Genomic DNA, 18,291 nt, shown 5'->3' with positions numbered 1-18,291 from the left:
TCACACTCAGGCACATTCAGGCTCCGCTGATGTATCAAATGACCTCACATGAAACAATGAATTCATTTTCTTTATGATAAAAAAAAAAAAAAAAAAAAAAGTTTGTGTCACACCTTTTTCGTTTGCCAAGGATTCTGGCAATGGAGCAGATAAAGAGCAGGGAGACAAAGGCGAGGGGCAAGAAGAGACAGAAGTTATTGGTAAAAGTAAAAAAAAAAAAAAAGGGGGTGGGGGGGGGTGGGGGGGGGGGGGGTAGTGCATGTGTGTGTTCGTGGTTGTGTTTGGGACTGAGAGGAATGCAGACTCACAACAAGCAGAGACTGGGGGAGGGGGACAGAGGTCGCTGACCACTGCTTGGAAGGATAGAATGTTCTTCTTTCTTTCTTTAGGTGAGTGTCTCCCCGTCCGTCCCTTTACTTGGGTGGGTCGAGGTTTGTAAAACACCAGCGAATAAGATGTCATATATTCTATATAAGATTTCTGTTTTGAACCAAACACGCTTCCTCATTGCTTTGGGCCGTTGTTTGGAAGTGAACCTCCTGATGATGGTTTCTTTTAAGAGCAATAACCCCCGGATCTCAGAGCAACGACAAATAATTTTGCATAGACCAAACATCTTATTTACAAGCTGGGACGGATTTCAGTGTGTAGTCACACCGAGGCCTTGGTTCCCACTGCTGACACAGATACAAAAAGGATGGCAAGAATGCAGTGGAGAGGAATGTTAACAGAGAGACAAAGAGTAGTGGGGAGGCTAAAGGGCTGGCACGGTCAGCTGGCAGCTTTGGCCCGGGCAAGTTGCTTGTTTACGTCTGTGTAACCCGCCTGCAGGTGTGCTTGTGGTGAATTAGATACAGCACAGACAGATACTGTAACAGCAGAGCTGAGCCTGGCCGTGTCCTCTGCAGCAAGCGCCATTGCACCACAACACAATACATGCATGAATCCACAGATGTATCTGCAAACAAGCACAGCATTCAGACGGGTCGGTCAATGAAACGAGACAGGGAGCATAAATACGGCCGCTGCATTACATTAAATGACATCCAGAACCGTGTGAATACAAGCCAACAATCAGAGCAGAAACCATAGGAGTCTGAGCAGGCTGCGACACAAGACGTGGGGTTTCAGCTGCTCTTCATGTGCTGCTGTACATGGAGAGAAGTCCCACAGTTCCTAGTGATGTCCGAGCACTCAGGTAGGCTTCAGACAAATAGCCCTGAGACATGGACGTCCTGTTAAAACATGCCAGGTGGTGGTTATGGCATTGTGAGCTATTTTGCTGATGGACTCCATGAGGTTGTCTATGCGTTTAAATATTTGGGAACGTGCTGACTTTGAGCTCTTAAAAATCTACGGTGACGCACTGATGACTTCAGGCTGTCAGGCTGTCATTACTACCTGCTCTAACACAAAAGTGCTTTGATTGATTCGAACAGTCTTCACAGTTGGTGCTGCTTCAGTGTCTTTCTTTGAAGACAATCCTTCACATTAGTTGGAGTTGACAGCACAAACTACGACCTCTGTCAAGGTCAGACAGACAACATTTACACAAAAATCCTCTCCAGCAAAAACAAGAGTAAGCGCAATACAGCTTTTCTGGATGGCCATGTCCAGAGCGAGCAAAGTCATTTCAACAGTACAATACAAAAGTACAGTACAACCAGTACATATTCACTAGACATGTATAGGAGAGCTACAGCTATAGAAATACAGTCTGAAAAATCTCTGGATGCCTGATCCCTGGCAGTCCTCTGCAGATATATTTCGGCATTCCAGCATTCCTTGTGTCCAAGAGCCATCGTGTGGCTGGTGGTCATAAGCTCTCCACCTCCACGAGGAGAAGAATTCCTCTATGAGGTTCAGGACTGGAGAATAAGGCTGTAGACCCCCCCTGGGACTGGAGGAGCAGTGAACCACGGGCTTTGCTGGTGGTTGAGTTTAGGTTAGAAAATACATCATGAATTTCAAAAGATGTGGTCATCAAGTGCATTTAGTGTCAAAGCAATGAAAAGAAAAGTGATCCACAGTTTAGTCCTCTGCTTGCTCTGAATCCTGCTGAAAAGTGAACTCACTAATGACAAACGGGTGTTGGCAATTGTAAAAAAAAGAAAGAAAGAAAGAGCTCAGGCAGTCTGTGAATATAGAATTGTAATAGCACCACCCTGTGGTAATCCCTGAACTGGTCCCTTTCTAATTTACTTCCCTTCCTCCCTGACTCTGGCGACCACGGGGGCCGTTCATAAAGCACACTGAGAACAGTGTGGACTGATGTTCTACACCAGGCTTGGATGAACTTATCAATCAATAAATCAACCAATCTTTATTTAGAGAGACCCAAAGATTCAGGAATTCAAAATTAAGGATTCAAGAATCCCCACATGAGCAGCATCAGATATTATATTAGGAAACAGTGGCAGGAGGAACTCCCCTTTAACGGGAAGAACCCTCAACCTTTCTGTCAGGGTCCATGTTGGGTGGAGGTTGGACAGAGAGAGAGAGAGAGAGAGAGAGAGAGAGAGAGAGAGAGAGAGAGAGAGAGAGAGAGCACATACATTTCAGATGTTTGTGAAAAAGCAGATGAAATAAAAGGACTTAGTTCATCTACCATCCTAGTGACACAGAGCCATGGAACAGTCCGTTCACAGATAAGACTGGAAGGGCCTCGTGTCTGCCCAAAGTCAGAGAACACAGATCCAAGGCACTTCAAAGTACTGTGCTACCTGTAGTTAACCTATTATGTTTAGTTGATTCTAAATCTATTTAGTTCAGGATTCTATTGTAGACATGCTGAATGACGGTTATGTCATGGCCCCCCTCCATAAAGTCTGTGTTCCGCAGCGAAACACCGGCACCCCACCCATCCTCAGCAACGCCAGTACCTGAGAAGCAATTAAAGAAAACTGGTACAGCAGGGTTGTAACCTGTACAAACCACCTGTTCCTGCATACACCACAACGCCAAGATGAGTGCCAGTGCAGAGACTTTAGTGAACCCTACCTGATCTGTGCAATCATCCATACACGGCAGAGGAAAGGAATCTGTTCTTGACTTTTCTCTTGTCTGTACTAAACCTTGGTTGGCCGGCTAAGTACAGGCGATGGAGGAGCATCGGCCCAAACTCTGCTAGCAGCCAACTCCTTGCCCAAAAGAAAATGAACCCCCTCAATGGGCAATGTGAAAAATTAGGGAATCGTTAACGAAAAATTCCTTTAAAAAAAAAAAAAGACACACAGTGAAACACAATGAAAATCACGTGGGTGAAAATCACCCGACGTTCTAGGGTGTTCTAGGGTTAAAATGCCAAATAACAACATGTCTCCTGCCTCCTGCAGCCCTCGCCTAAACAAAGAGTACATTTGCCAAAAGGAGTATTTCAGCAGGTGATAACAGTCTGACACGGACAGTCTCCTCTTGTGTACATAGACTGAGGAATAATAATGATGCCTAATCACACAGAACTCTCTGAGCAGGCCGCTGTGGCTCAGAACCTGAGTGAGTCGTCTACCAATTGTTAGATTGGCTGTCGATCCCCGGCTCCTCCGAGTCTGCAAGTCGAAGTGTCCTTGGGCAAGACACTGAACCCCAACCTGCTCACTTACTAGCTCCAGTGTGTGAATAGAATAATCTCCTCCCCCTGTATCCGTAATGGATGCAGATGTAATGAAAAAGCATGTTGAGTAGTTGAAATGACTAAAAAGTCACTAAAACAGACCATTAACCGTTTTGTAGCTCCTGTTTGGAGTTTGACTCCAGTAACATCCTTGGATCTATCTGCTGTCCTGTCATCACAGCTGTGCATTTTAGGGGTGAAATCAACTCCTGTGCCGAGCTGCATGTTGAACTGTGTGTGTCGTGCTAAATAAATGATTAAAAACTACTTTGAGGACAGTAGCGATATTACAAAACTGTTGCTGAATACAAGTTAAATCTGGTCACATTCAGCACAAACACACATTTGAATTATCTTTTCACTGCACGCACATCACATGCCTGCCACCCAGACCGGCCAGATCAGACACGAGGATTATGTATTACATGTGACACTAAAACGTGTCTCCTGCATTCACATCAAGGCGTGCCCTTCAAGCCTGGAAGACCTAGCGTATGTCCTTGAAACACCTTGTTCTATCTGTTGCTCATCCAACACCTGAGCTGCCCAGTTAGATGACGGTTAGATTAGTGCATGAAAGTTATGCGTCCTGATAGAGATCCTGGTGTCCAGACGCTGTGTGGGACTGTCTTGGGTGTTTTTTTTTTTTGTATGAACCACCAGCTTCAGCTCAGGTCAGTGAATCTGTTATGTGCTGTATGTCTTTACTGTGCTGACCTCTACAGAGTACAGCTGTCAAACCCATTCTCACCAACGCTGGTCACTGAAACTAACCGCCGTCAATAATGTAAAAGGGTAAAAATGATCGATCTGATGGCAGCTCCCCAAGCATTGTTGGAATCGCTTGTACCCAGTTAGAAATATGATCAGAATCAGCTGAAGCAATGAGGAAACATGACTCATGTGCCGTCTGTTGCTGAAGTTCTTCCCTTTGTCACAATTAGATTTAGTATCGAAATGGTGTTAAAGCCAGACGACGGGTATCAAAGATGCCACACATGGTGAAGATCTGATGAACAATAGTAAATAATGGTGGCCAGGAAAACATTATACTGCTTATCTTTCAAGAAGACTCTCAACATGACTTTATTGTTGCGCAGTCCGTGTGTAACTTACAACATGAGTGTAACTCTGAGTGGTCAAAAAGACTTGAAAGGAGCCACTCAAGTACAGTTACTTGTAACTTACCATGTTACAGAGGCAGGTTGGCGTTATCCAGCCAGTTTAAACGAAGACTGATGGGTTCCCCACAGAAGCTAACGTGGATTCTGACTCTTATAATGTGGCAGGGGAACAAGCAAGTCTCCTGGAAGGCATTTTGAGCAACTTGTTGTCCAAGCCCGAAGGCTGGATAATCTCCCCACAAGGAGGACCCTGAGTTGCCTTGAACATCCTGTGGTTGCTTGATAGCAGTGACAGTGGTGCCGGATCTGGTTTGCCACATAATCCGTTGTTTGAGTGTTGTCATTGCAACCGCTGATTTGCCAGGATGTTACTGAGCTGCCATCTGTGCCAGATGTTTTTTTTGAATGGATTCATACTAGACCCACCTAATAGGCAGAGGGGTCATAATAAATGCTGGTGCCAGCTGCTAGGGTTCAGTAATATTTTTGCAGCGTCTTTCTCTTTTTGTGGTCTGCAGCTCAGCCCTCCTACCTTTTCCCTGCCAGACGAACAGGGTGCTGTACTGGTGGCATCCTCTCCCCTTCGTTGGATGTGGATGTGTTCACTATGTGCATCTTTTGTTGTGTCCAGGTGACAGCTCACAAGTGTGTGCGGTGGTGTCCCGGTAGCACTTCAGTAGCCCCTCACATGTCTGGCATTTCACGTGTTCCATGGCAGCAACGAGCAGGCAGCAGTCAGCAGGATGGAGACTAAACCAATAACCTGCCAAATGTACCAGAGTTAGTTTAAAGCACTTTTTTTATCATGTGCTGTTTGGTTTATATGACTTTGCCCTCTAGAACAGGTGCTTTCTCACCATTGATTGGTTTTTCATGTTAACTTTTATCACCTTCTCTGGGCCGATCTCACTCTCCTTCATACAGCATAAGGCCATCAATTCTTCAGATCTGGCAGTCCCACAGCACAGATACCAGTCTCCATCAACAAGCACCGACCCACACCAAAGAAATCCAGATGTTGTGGCCTGAAGAGCATATATGACGAACTCAAGGCAGAATTTTCCCCTGCAGCTGCATCTTGTCTTTTTAACCGACGTGTGGTAGCAACTGTATCTAAAGAGTCTCCCAATCCGGTCGTCATTCCACAGAATCAGGCTGATTATGATGAAAGCTGGCAGCACCATGTAGCTGTAGCAGTGCATGATGCTCCTGTTGGAGCTGCACGGACAGGAAAAGTCAATCTGAAACCAAAGATGGTAACACAAAAGAAGCATTACGAGCACCATCTGACGGTTCGCACTCTTTGTAACATCTTCTGTGTTTGGGCAGTTACCATAAAATCTAATGCTGCTTGTCCAAGGCGTGTTGCTATGTAACCTGGAGGTGATATCTGATGCAGAGGCAGATTTGTACAGTATTTATCTCTCTGCATCCATAAGCAGACACTCCTCTGTTCATCGTTCAGGAGGAGGAGCTAAAACAGTGTGTGTTGTCCTTAGGTATTCCTCACAGACTGCATACCATCCCAGAGACCTTCAGAGACAGGCAGAAATCCATCAAAGGCCAGTTTGATACAAGATTTTGATACAACATTCCAAAGATCCCTCCTGTCACACTATGACACTCACTCTGCACAGCACGCAGGCATAGAAACAGTATTGGTGGCAGTATGAGAGGCATCCGTATCTTAAATGAGGCTTTAATGGCATTGTATAAGATGTATGTAAATCAGGTGGACAACACATCAGTAATGACATTTGCATAATGAAGTTGTTGAAGCTCCAACCTCAAAACATAGTTCTGTTCACAAATGTCGAGCATGTTAAGCATTAGTATTTATTGCAGGGCTGCTGTGTAGCATGGTTTTACATTACTATCTATCTCCATGGCAGCTGCACAACTGAGCTGAGCTGAGAAAGATTGTCTGATGTGATCAGAAGCTCCAGAGCAGCGTGAGATTGTTTTGTAAATGACTATTCCCAAGGTCCAAAATGATGGTGGTGGAGCCCACGTGTTATTCTTTGTTGTCTTCGTCATCTATGTGTACTTTTTACTGATAAGGGCCTAATACTCACACTTCCTGTTTACATAGTCACACTGTCTGTCAGCCCTTTGGCAATTGGTTTCATTATGCACTAGAAGCTTGTGGCTGTGACTCTTTGTACTTTGATGCCCACTGAGCCACTGTAGCACCCCTTTCCTTGTCACCAAAAGGTAAAGCATCCTAAATTTGCCTTGATTTTAGGGACCAAAGAGAAAATTGCAAGGATCTGGTGGTGGATCCAAATGTTTCAGAGGTAAAGAGTAACTCGATGCTTTCGACAAATAATTGGCAACCTACATCCACTTCTGAGCTTCTTCTGCTCCAATGGATTGGAGCACCTGTGCTGCCTCGTATAGAAAGTGAGACGAGTGAGACATCACATCCAGGGTAATGACATTTAGGTAGCTGGACTTTCTTCCTATGAATTGCCTTTGCTGCAAACAGAACAGTAGCATAAGAAAAACCTAGCCTGGCCAATCAGAGGCAGGCCTTGCTTTTGCCATCCTTGGTAGCAGTTTGACTCTGGGGGAAAAAAACCATCATGGCAGAAGCAGAACAAGAGGTAAGGAGACGTGTCCAACAAAAAGTGAGTGATGCAGTGTTCAAGACATCTCCTGCTCTGATTGGTTGATTTTTGTCAGATGCAGTGGATTCTTGCAAAGTACATTAGGAGCACTAGGAGGAGACAGAGGAAGCTGTTTTTCCCTGTCTGTCTCATGTGCTACTGTCAGGATACAATGTTTTTTTATAAAAGTTACCTCCTGCTGCTTTAGTGGCACTAAGAAAGCCAAACTATTACATCCAACCTAGACAAATCAATATCTAACCTATTTAGGTCCACTGATAATCAGGCAGTTACAAGTGAATATGAATTTAGAATAAATAACCTGAAACCTGTAATACAATTTAATAAATCTTTGAATATTTAAGTAAAAAAATGAATTGCTTAAAATTTCATGTAGCCCAGGACAGCAAAGCAAATTCCTGGATAAAAAAAACCATCTATCATTTATTAGATCTGTTTTTAATGCCACTGTGAATTGAGAACTTTGTAATACAATAACTTCTGGTGATTTCCAAATGAAGACTCACGAGCCATTTATTTTGTCTGAGCCCACTAGATAGCCATCTCTGTTTAAAGGGTTAAAAGCACACCAAACTGCGGCCTTTATCTTTAAACCAAGAGCACCATCTACTGGGGCCGACAAATACAACCAATGGTTCACAAAGCTTCATTTGGAGATCAGTTATCTGCAATAATCTAGAATTAGAAAGATTTTCACAAATGACAAGTACTATATGAAAACATAACAAGACACAACAGCAGTTCCTTCCCTTTTACACTAGTGGACAGTATTTATTACACAGGCTGCATCCACAGCTGGTCGTCAAAACCTGATTAGCCGCCCAGTTTCATGGCTGCCAGTAAGAAATTTTCCATAAATGTAACATTGTGAACCAACCCTAAAAAGTTCTCTCCTCCTTAATGCCGTGCCATTGTCACCTTTTGACCCTTAAATAATTTTGGAGCTTTTCTTGTGTCAGTAAGATGTATGCACCGGGTCGAGCCACTGATACTTTTCACACAGTTTCATGTCTTCATTTTGGCACGCCATTAAATAATCGTTCCCTAACCTTAACCTGATTTCTTAATCCCAACCTGAACCAGCTAAACGGCTCTGGGTGGACTACTGTGTGTAACCTGACTCAGTATTCTCTTTTCGTAACCCTAAACCTTATAGAGACATAATGGATTCATCATTTTCATTCAGCTCCAGACCTTTTTTCTCTTCCCTCTTTCCCCTTTTAATTAGTCATCTTGTGTATTAACGTTTAATATTGTTTTTTAAATTTCGTTATATTTGGTTTGGCTAAAATAATGAGTCTTCTGTTCTCCACATCCACAAACAAGAGCGAACATGTAGACTGGGACCTGTGCAGCCCTAACCTGCCTCCATTGCTCCTTTTAAGGTTTCTTTTATTTGTTCTCCTGTTAAAGGATTTTTGGGGGAGTTTTTCCTGATCAGAATTGAGACAGAAGGTACAGATTTCTAACGCCCCTTAAGGCAAATTGTGATTTGTGATTTTGTTCTACACAAATATAACTGAATTCATGAGGTAGGCATCACCTCCATTTGAACAGAAATGGATAGGAGACTGATCTGGTAAGCTTCAAATCAATTATACATCCACCTCGCCAGAACATTTGCCTAAACTTTGCCTCCCAGCCTCATGTCTCCAGCCACACCCACACTATCTCTGGTAGCCATGCAGCCATTTGTCATTCCTCACCAAGCCCCAGCTGCTCCTGCCACATTCCTATCATCGCTCCGTCCCCACACGGTTCACCTAATACAAACCTAAACTCCTTCTTCTTGTCCACCGCTCAGGTATGAATGGAATTCAGAAGTTCAATATTGGATATGGAAGTTGATGTTTTGGTGTTGGAGGTCAGACAGCTTGATTTGGATGGAGAAAGACCTTGATGTTTGACTCCCAAAATCAATATTATGGCTCCCAGATCTAACCTGGCAATTTCCAAAGCTGTCATTTGGAGCTGTGTATTGATTTTGGAAGTTCAGCATTGGATTTGGAGTTGAAACTGTTTTTCTTAAATAGGAACCACTGATTCTGAAGGTGCCGGCTGTGGAAGAGTGACTTACAGAATCAATATAGCATCTTCCAGAATGTCTCCGTCCAGTGGGGAGGTTCCCCACATGTGCACACAGGTTCAGTTTCCAGTAAGTGACACTGGGAAGCAGTAACTTCCAAAACCAATGAGTGAAGCAGAAAGCTGACTTTGGAACTCGCATACTTTATTTTGAAGCTGCCGATATCTAATGTGTGGAGCTGTGTGTTGAATTTGGAACATTCAGATTTGATTTGGAAGAAATCCATTTGGGTGGACGATCACTAATTTTATAATATTAAGTTGTCAGTTTGTGCCTTTTTACTATATGTCAAGTGAATTCATTAAATCATCAGCAGTACTTTTTGTTTTTCTCAAAAAGGCCTATTAGCACTTTATCTAACTGATTTATATTTACAAAATTAACATGACTGTTTGAAATGTTGAGATAACAATAATGAGCTTTAGCCTCTACTACCATTTGTATTATAATCACCCCCAACCCTCCACCCACAGAGCGTCTGTAACAAGCTGTTCACTCCTTTTTTGTTCTTTAGATTTGACAGAAAAAAACAGAGCAGATTCTTTTTTACGTGGGTAAAATGTTCAAATCAAATACACCAGACTGAGCTACCACAATGCAACAGTGACGTTATCTGTACGGCTCACATGCTTATCATGACCTTTGGACAGGTCACTAAAAACAATCTGGCCCAGAGTGCTCAAAGGTTGCCCAGTTATTGTAGGGTCTTCCGGAGGAACTCAACCAGGAGGTGATGAGGGAAACCAAAATCCATCTGAATCACCACGAAGCCCTGCAGAGGAAGGAGGGAGAGAGGGAGAGAGAGAGAGAGAGAGATGCAAGGTATGAAGAAAGCCAGCACCAACAGGGACACGTGACAACATGTAAAAAGAATCCAGAGCACTCACATCCTGAGGAAGCACCTCTGGGTTAAAGATGTCAAACAAGTTAGTTCCCTGTTTGTCCAACAGCCTGGTGAGCTCAGTCTCAAGAACTGAAACAGACACCACAAGGTACAAAAGAAAGATCACATTAGATGCACATTTGACTTTACTTTTCGTTACTAATGCAACGTGTATCCATGCAGCTATATACTTTAATCTCTGCTTCTCACCAGACAGAACCTTGGGAATGCCTATTTTCTCCACTGCTTCTCTGATGAACTCCAGTTGTGTCTCATCCGGCAGCTGGAACCAGAGGAGACGGGATTTAACAAGTCCAATCAAAAAAAAAAAAAAAATAAAAAAAAATATATATATATATATATATATATAAAATAATACAATATATATAATATACAAAAATAATTTGGATGGGAGGAGAAAAAAGACGAACTTCTGTTATAATCAAGGCCCTTTGGAGTGTGCAGGAGGCGGCTCAGGACTTTTTATGACACTGGGGTAGTTTCGGCTCCTATGCTGTGGTTTTTGTGTTGAATTTAAGTCCTGTGAGTCACTAATAATAAATTCAGGCAGGAATCCTTACTCGTGTTGATGCTGGCGGGAGACTTTAGGTAATGCACACATTGTTTCAGGATAAAGCTCAGTGAAGAGAATGCAAATAGTGAAGAGGAAGTAAGAGAAGGTCTTTTTTTCCCATCTGCCATCTTGAATATTTTCCTGACTACAATGCATCACGTGTGTTTTGTGTGGTAGAGCACTGAACCATAGTATTTTCCACAACAAAAAAAATTGGACTTACCGGTTGATTTTGTAAGGGGAGCTCAGTTTGCAACACAAAGATCCTAGAGAGGGAGGAAGATCACCATCACACACCAACCACAGGACACTGACTAAGATATCCCTATTTAGCTCTTTACCTTTCCCCAGTCAGCCTTGTACCATCTAATTATCTATCCGCACGCTTTTATTGTCTTTTAAATGCATCTTCTTCTTTAACTATTTATTTGTGTGTGCTTTCATTATTCTCTACATGTTGTTTGAATGTTTTTTTATGTCTTTTTTCATTTTCCTGTAAAGCACTTAGACTTGCCTTATGTCGGACACCCCTGGTGTGACCATCTGCCTATCTACGGGCCAAAGGCTCTCTGATTAATACAAAGGCAGGGTGCTGTCATGAAACCAAAAAATAAATATAAATCATTGGGTACGTATGCTGAATTTAATTTCAGATGGACTGATGAATAATACACATGTCGCAGCCTGAACTTTTTTTTTAAAAGCTCAGTAAGTCTTGTAAATATAAACGATAAAGTTCTTACTCCGACTGGTTACCCTGCAGGAAGAGTTTCTTATCGGCATAGGAGGCCGTGACGACGATGGCCACATCCTAGACATCAGAAAAATGAAGAAACATTACTCAAACACACTGAAAGTTTCACAACAGATTATTCCAGTACACAGTATTTAGAGTGTGACTGCGCATCATGTGACACCTTCAAATTTCCACTTTTTCACAAAGCCTCAGGCAGTAATCACCGTCGGCAGCTGATGTTATGCTTGAAGCAGACTAGTGAACTGAATACTATTGTGCCAAGACGTACTGATGCCTCGCTACATCTAGTGTGGCCAACACGACAAAGCATTGTTTCATTACCCTTGAATAAGAGACATGTCTTCAGTTTTGAACATGGGTTTGAGTAGGAGACAATCCAAGTGTCAAATCTGCCTCATCATTTAAAAGCAGAGTTTTTGACTGTAGACTCAGTAAACTTGAGACCACTAATATTTTGACTCAGTTTCATCAGCATCTTGAATTTTATCGTTTCATAAAAATACAATACCAAGGGTTGCCGGGCAGATGTGTTGGCTGTATCAGATGCTTCAAAACTCAGTCAGTCATATTAATGGCGTTCTAACTATACAGATCTGCTTGGTCCACCATTACATTGTCTTAAAAGAGAACAACAGAGCAAAAGTTCTTAGCCTTTATCATAATTTAATGATAAAGGCCTGTTACATTCCCCCCACTGAAATGACCTTCCAGCAGTAGAACTAGACCAAGGGGTTTATACCATTAAATACTGTTCACAGGATGTTTGAGAGTATTTCACTGTGTGATGCTGTGCCCCAGCGAAATAGTGAAACATCACACATCACACATCAACACATCCGTCATCAACATCAACCGTTATGCTCCCATGTCGTTATGTTCATGTCAGCTGACATTGAAGTGGATGTTAAAAAACACTATTGCTTAAAAGTGGATACTGTTACAGTCATTTTTCATACTTCTGAACTGCCAATCTTTTGAGAGACAGTTAGTGGGCAGTGTGTCCCGTGCATCACAACTGGTAGCTTGTTGGTTTTTGTAGCAATAAATGTATAACCTCCAATTTGAATGAAACTATAAAATTAATCTATAAAATCAAATCATGATTTCCGTTTTTTTTTTTTTCTTTCAAATGAATGAGATGTCATGTGAGATGCATCGAAACAGGTCAAGACTCAACCCATCAAATGCTCTGCTTTCTTTAACTTTCATCCCGATGACTAAAAACGTCCTGTCACAAAATAAGTGTCAAAGTACCGTTTTAAAGAAGAGTGCCGGTGTGGAGTCACTCCCGCAGAAGAGCTGCCCGGAGGCCTCCGCCCTGATGGTCGTACCCAAGGTGGATGTGTTTAGGTAGGGAACAGAAGAACTCCACACTCTTAGCTCTGTAGAACCTGATTCCAGCAGACACTGGGCACAATCAAGCAAACGTAGAACAACATGCATCACCTTACAAAAGCGTACATGTTTGTATTTGGGAGAGTGCAGGGATGAGGGGGGTTTCCTTATTACCGTTCTAATAAATTCAGGCATGGCACTGGAGAGATTTGTCTTGAAAAGTTCCTGAAATGACATTCATCAATATCATGTGAGATCCAACAAGAGATCAAGACTATCTGTGCCCATCTGGTCCTTTGTCCATATACATAACCAGGCTCAGGCTCCAGTAATCTGCAGGCAGTGTGCACCATCCAAGCCAGTTTTATCCCCAAGATAACACATCCTCCGTGTGTGAAGCTGAATGCACACTGTGTGGATGTTTGAAGGTTGGTGTACTTACAGTGAGCTCTGCTCCAGAGATGTTAAGTTGAAAACGGCCATCTCGGTGGGCTGCAGTGAGCATGGGCCGAAAGACCTGGTCTGCAAGTAAACAGTTAGTTATGTTAACCAGCTGGACCACACGAGCTTCTAAACTCTACATCACAGAGGGAAGAGAATCAGACAGAAGAGACTGAACGACCCTCCTGCTGCTAATGAGCTGCTGCTCTTTGGCCACATTACTGGATAAGCATGAAGTCTCACTGCATCCATACTCCAGGTTTCATGAAGGTTACGCTTTAAAGGTGCAGTGTGTAAAATTTAGGGGGGATCTATTGTCAGGCATGGAATTTAATATTCATAAATATGTTTTCAGTGTTATAGTGTATAATCACCAGAAACTAAGAATTGTTGTACAGTGGTCCCTCGTTTACTGCGGGGGTTACGTTCTAAAAATAACCCGCAATAGGCGAAATAGTCAGCTTTATTTTTTACAATTATTATCTATATTTTAAGGCTGTAAAACCCCTCACCATACAGTTTAGACACTTTTCTCAGACAGGCATTAACATTTTCTCACATTTATCTCTTGTTTGACTTAAAAGTCACACTGCTAGTGATTGAACATTTATGGAAATTTGGCAAGCCGAACGCATTCTGTACTGTACAGAGACACGGCACGGAGGAGATTGATTGACATTGGTCTACAGTCCCTTAGCCAATCAGGACACAGAACACAATGCGCGTTCATACACTGTAAAAAAAAAGCATGCAAAATTGCACTAAAAAAATCTGAGAAACAGCGAGGCCACGAAAGGTGAACCGTGTTATAGCGAGGGACTACTGTATTTTCATTAGCTTAGAATAAGCCCTCGCGATAAGTCCATCATGTTTCTACGGTAACCCTGAATGGACAAACAAGGCCTTTTGCAACTTTATGTTTAAGTGGCAAGTAAGTAAACTCTGGCTAATGTTAGGCAACATAAATAAGGCTACATTAAGGACACACTACTTCCTGCACTGACGCTGAATGCTGGCAATGGGCATGAAGACCGATTATTTTAATACTACTGATTCTAGACTTGACAAATGCTGTGACCAGCATGTATCAGTTTTTCATGATTACTTTCAATGTGCCATATCAAAAAAAAAAAAAAGCACTGCCAGCTGCTGACCTGACACCCAAAAGTAAAGCATCCTGTTCTCAGTCAGCTGACTGGGGTGGAAAACAGAGTCATTGATGACAGCGGTGGTGTTGTGGTAGTTGGTCAGCCCCTGGGAGATTTGTTCAGACAGAAAAGAGAGAGTCAAGGGATGAACGGAGAGACAATGTGAACGTTTACACCTCAACAATGAGATTGTTATCGGCATGTAAGCCGTTGCTGCTATGATGCAGAAGGGACTGGACCAAACTCCCACTTAAGTTACCGAATATGGTCCCTTGCCCGATAAAGGGTTAATGATTGAGGAAACTCAACACAAAGCGAATTATGGCTCCTAAACAGAACTGATGTGGATGTGACAGAAGCTCTTTACCTTGTGATATGATTCAATGTAGTTAGCAGTGATGACAGGAGCAGCAGTTACACCGATATCCACGCTTATGTCTCCATCACTAAGGAACTGCTCTGTAGACACACACACACACTAATGGTGGGTCAGGGTAGGGTTGGGGTCACACAGGCATGTTCTGAGGGCTGGGTCAGGGTTGGCTGGAATGTTTGAGATGTTAAATGGCCAAATACTTAGAGACACGGATAACCAAAGGAATGACCTTGACTCTCTCTCACACACACACACACACACACACACACAGACACACAGACACACAGACACACACATACCTGCTGTGTCTTGTATGAAGTCAGCCAGTATATTTGACGCCTTGTTGATCTCCTTACAAATCTAAGAAGATGTGAACACACACACACACACACACTATGAGTTTGTTGTGACTAAGCCGACATGTTCGGTGAAAGGTCAGCTCTGTCTCTCGCGCCCACACCTGTCCTTTTATGGCCAGTCTGACAGTGAAGGTGATGAAGTCGGTGAAAAGCTTCTTCAGCCAGTTTGGTCTGAGCAGGAGCAGAAAACGGACATTAACACGGTGGAACACCACGGTGCACGGATTCTTCTCATCGGTCCACTTACTCTCTGTCGCCCTGCAGGTGCAGACGGAGCTTGTGAAAGTTCAGGTAACAGTCTGTTGTGTCTGCTGCCACCTTCCCCTCTCCACAGTCTGACAGAGGAGGTGAGATGAGAGATAGTTAGTTGGTACCTGTCTTTATCATTTAGCGCTTGAAATGGAACATCAGCCCTTCTGGATCCATTTCAATGAGCACATTTTGATGCTGGTTACATTTTGGCTTTGTTGTGAGAGTTTTGCCAGAGGGCCTGTACTCAACTACCAGATAATTGCACGCAATATACACTACTCACAAAAAGTCAGGGATATTCAGCTTTCAGGTGAAATCTCAGGATGAACCTAAAATGCATTCTAACCTTTCCAGGTGAACTTAATGTGACCTTCTCTAAACCTTTGAATGCACATGTCCAACTGTTCAGTGTCTCAGTACTTTCTGCACCAGCTGCTGTTCTCTAACAAGAAGCTTAACAGCAACATTCACAACAGGTTTGATCCATGAATCCACCAATACATTTCCTGCTTCAGTTAGAATTGGTATTTAAACAGTCCTCCTCATCCTGCTGTTCACATTCTGACATCATGAGACCAAGACGACACCTAACAGTTGATCAGCAGCACCTCAACACTGGAGGCTTCAAACAGGAAGTCCTCAGACGGAGGTGTTCACTGAGCTTAGAGGGTCACAGAGTGTCATCAGGAGGTTGTATCAGTGATACAGAGACTGGAAGAGTCACAGAAAGGAGAGGAGTGGACGTCCTTTGGCCACGTCCCAATTTATTGAGACACTGAAAATGTTTTGTTGTGGTATACCTACCACTGTTGGTAGATTTTCTTCAAATACATTGTTTAAGATGAATAAAATGACCATTGCATGCTTCTACTTAAATGTCCTTTCATGATATAATATCACTGTAGCATTCACTTTTTACATTTTCCATATATTTCACCTGAAAGTCGAATATCCCTAACTTTTTGTGAGCAGTGTAAAGTACGGGATCTCATGTTAGCAAAAATCTAACTTGCGTACCCAGTTTGAGCACCGTTTTTACTGCTTTCTGTCAAGCCTCAATCCCTGTGCACATGTACAAAATAAGCTACTTACAAAGTTTGGGGTTGATTCCAAGATCAATCTGAGACTCAATTTCAAAGTCAATTGAGTGTGCAACGTTGACACTAGGTGAAAGAGAAAAAGAAAACAAGTCAATGTACTATTAACTACTAGGAAATGCTGCCTGTCTGCCTGCATGGCTGAAAGTACAACCTGCAGAGACTCAGATGGGAATGACAGCGCTGCTCTCACTGTTTGACGTGTGATCTGTGAAATATCCGATGACTGAACAGCAAAGAGCTCTCAGCACTTCTAGCACCACCAAAGGAACGTTTTAAAAATATATTTTGAATAAAATATAAGTATAAAATATTCTACTGCTTGAAATGTTTTTGAAAAGCAACATTTCCTGAAGAGCCAATCAAATAATCGCAGGATAATCACGACTGGTAAAACACATGGAGTTTATGTTGCACTTTCACCTGTGAATTTGTGCCATTGACCTTCAGTAACCTATGGTTAAAGCTGATCTTTGATGGACAGGAGAGTCCACGATGGAGGAACCCGTCACGGCTCATCCACTTCTATTTAACCTCTTCAGTCTGAACTTCCCCACAAGAGGATTTGTTTCTTGTTTTAGGTCATTTTTTGGAATAAACAGTGTGAACGTACTGTCTCATTAGTAATGCTTTATGGGCTTTTCCATTTTTTGGATCACTGGGTTTATTCTGAGAGAACAAGTGGATGATGTGATGCGGGACGTTGCTGGTCAGACACACACACTCAGACTCACAGCCAGCTGCCGTATCCATAGTGGATGGTCCCTCTGAAGACTGCGGACACATTGCTTATTTCCATGCCGATGCCTTCACCTGGACGCAGTTCAAATTCGCTCCGACCAATCGACAGGTTGTGAATCTCCAGACTGGGTGGTGGAGAAGCATCACGTGATTTAATGACATTTGGTGCGTCCATTCGTGTAATGAGTGTATTTCATGTGTCCTCTTACTTGTCCAGGCCATACTGAACTGTGCCTATAAAGTGCAGTGACTTTTCCCCCTTTACACTCGGGTATCTGGCATGTTGGAACGCTGCCTCAATCACTTTAGTGGTTTTCTCGTTCACTGCCAGCAGCACACAAAGACAGACAGGCAGGTCAATGACACTTGAACACAGGAGGGGAAAACAAACACACAATTAAGCGGCTGGGTTTTCACTCTCACTTCCACATTCAAACAAAAGACAGTGTTTTTTTGCAGCAGGCACTAGGAATCGTGGGAAATGTGGTTTCGATTTTCAGAAACACTTGCACGAACATTGCACCGACCGCTGGTGTGACATCCATCATGAAAGCCTTTTTTTTTTTTTTTAAGAGGTGCTCGGTTGAAGGATGAATGTTAAATTGATCAAACAGATGAAAGATGCAGATAAACACCAAAGACACAGTCCCACTCACACACAACAGCTGCAGGGTAGGTGAGGCGACACACAGCTCCGGTGAATCTGTAGGCTGAAGCGGGGTCCTGCAGGCAGGCATGGGACGCCCCAAACGCAGAGAGGAGCAGCAGCAGGAAAACGTCACGAGGCATGAGGTTGAGGTTGAGGTTTTTAACCCTGTGGACTGTTTGCAGTTCACTGTATGTTTGTAAGTGGAACGTTTCCTTCTGGTGCGACT

General features: G+C 43.0%; 1 protein-coding gene across 1 annotated transcript; it reads right to left on the bottom strand.

The window, feature by feature from the left end:
• Positions 1 to 9,806: 9,806 nt before the first annotated feature.
• cetp (cholesteryl ester transfer protein, plasma) lies at positions 9,807 to 18,224 on the bottom strand. The gene is made up of 17 exons (XM_070831240.1): positions 18,073 to 18,224; positions 17,626 to 17,740; positions 17,410 to 17,541; positions 16,671 to 16,741; positions 15,574 to 15,661; positions 15,428 to 15,497; positions 15,267 to 15,327; positions 14,959 to 15,050; positions 14,598 to 14,697; positions 13,445 to 13,524; positions 13,177 to 13,227; positions 12,922 to 13,074; positions 11,654 to 11,721; positions 11,134 to 11,176; positions 10,547 to 10,619; positions 10,341 to 10,426; positions 9,807 to 10,225 (listed from the first exon to the last, which is right to left on the bottom strand). The coding sequence occupies exons 1-17, from the start codon at positions 18,203 to 18,205 to the stop codon at positions 10,148 to 10,150; spliced, it is 1,494 nt and encodes a 497-aa protein (XP_070687341.1). The 5' UTR covers positions 18,206 to 18,224; the 3' UTR covers positions 9,807 to 10,147.
• Between the last annotated feature and the right edge of the window lie 67 nt (positions 18,225 to 18,291).

This window comes from Pempheris klunzingeri, chromosome 5, assembly GCF_042242105.1.
Source record: "Pempheris klunzingeri isolate RE-2024b chromosome 5, fPemKlu1.hap1, whole genome shotgun sequence".
Classification (NCBI taxonomy): Eukaryota; Metazoa; Chordata; class Actinopteri; order Acropomatiformes; family Pempheridae; genus Pempheris; species Pempheris klunzingeri.
Note: the sequence above shows the minus strand (reverse complement) of the source record. Positions and strands in the feature narration are given on the sequence as shown.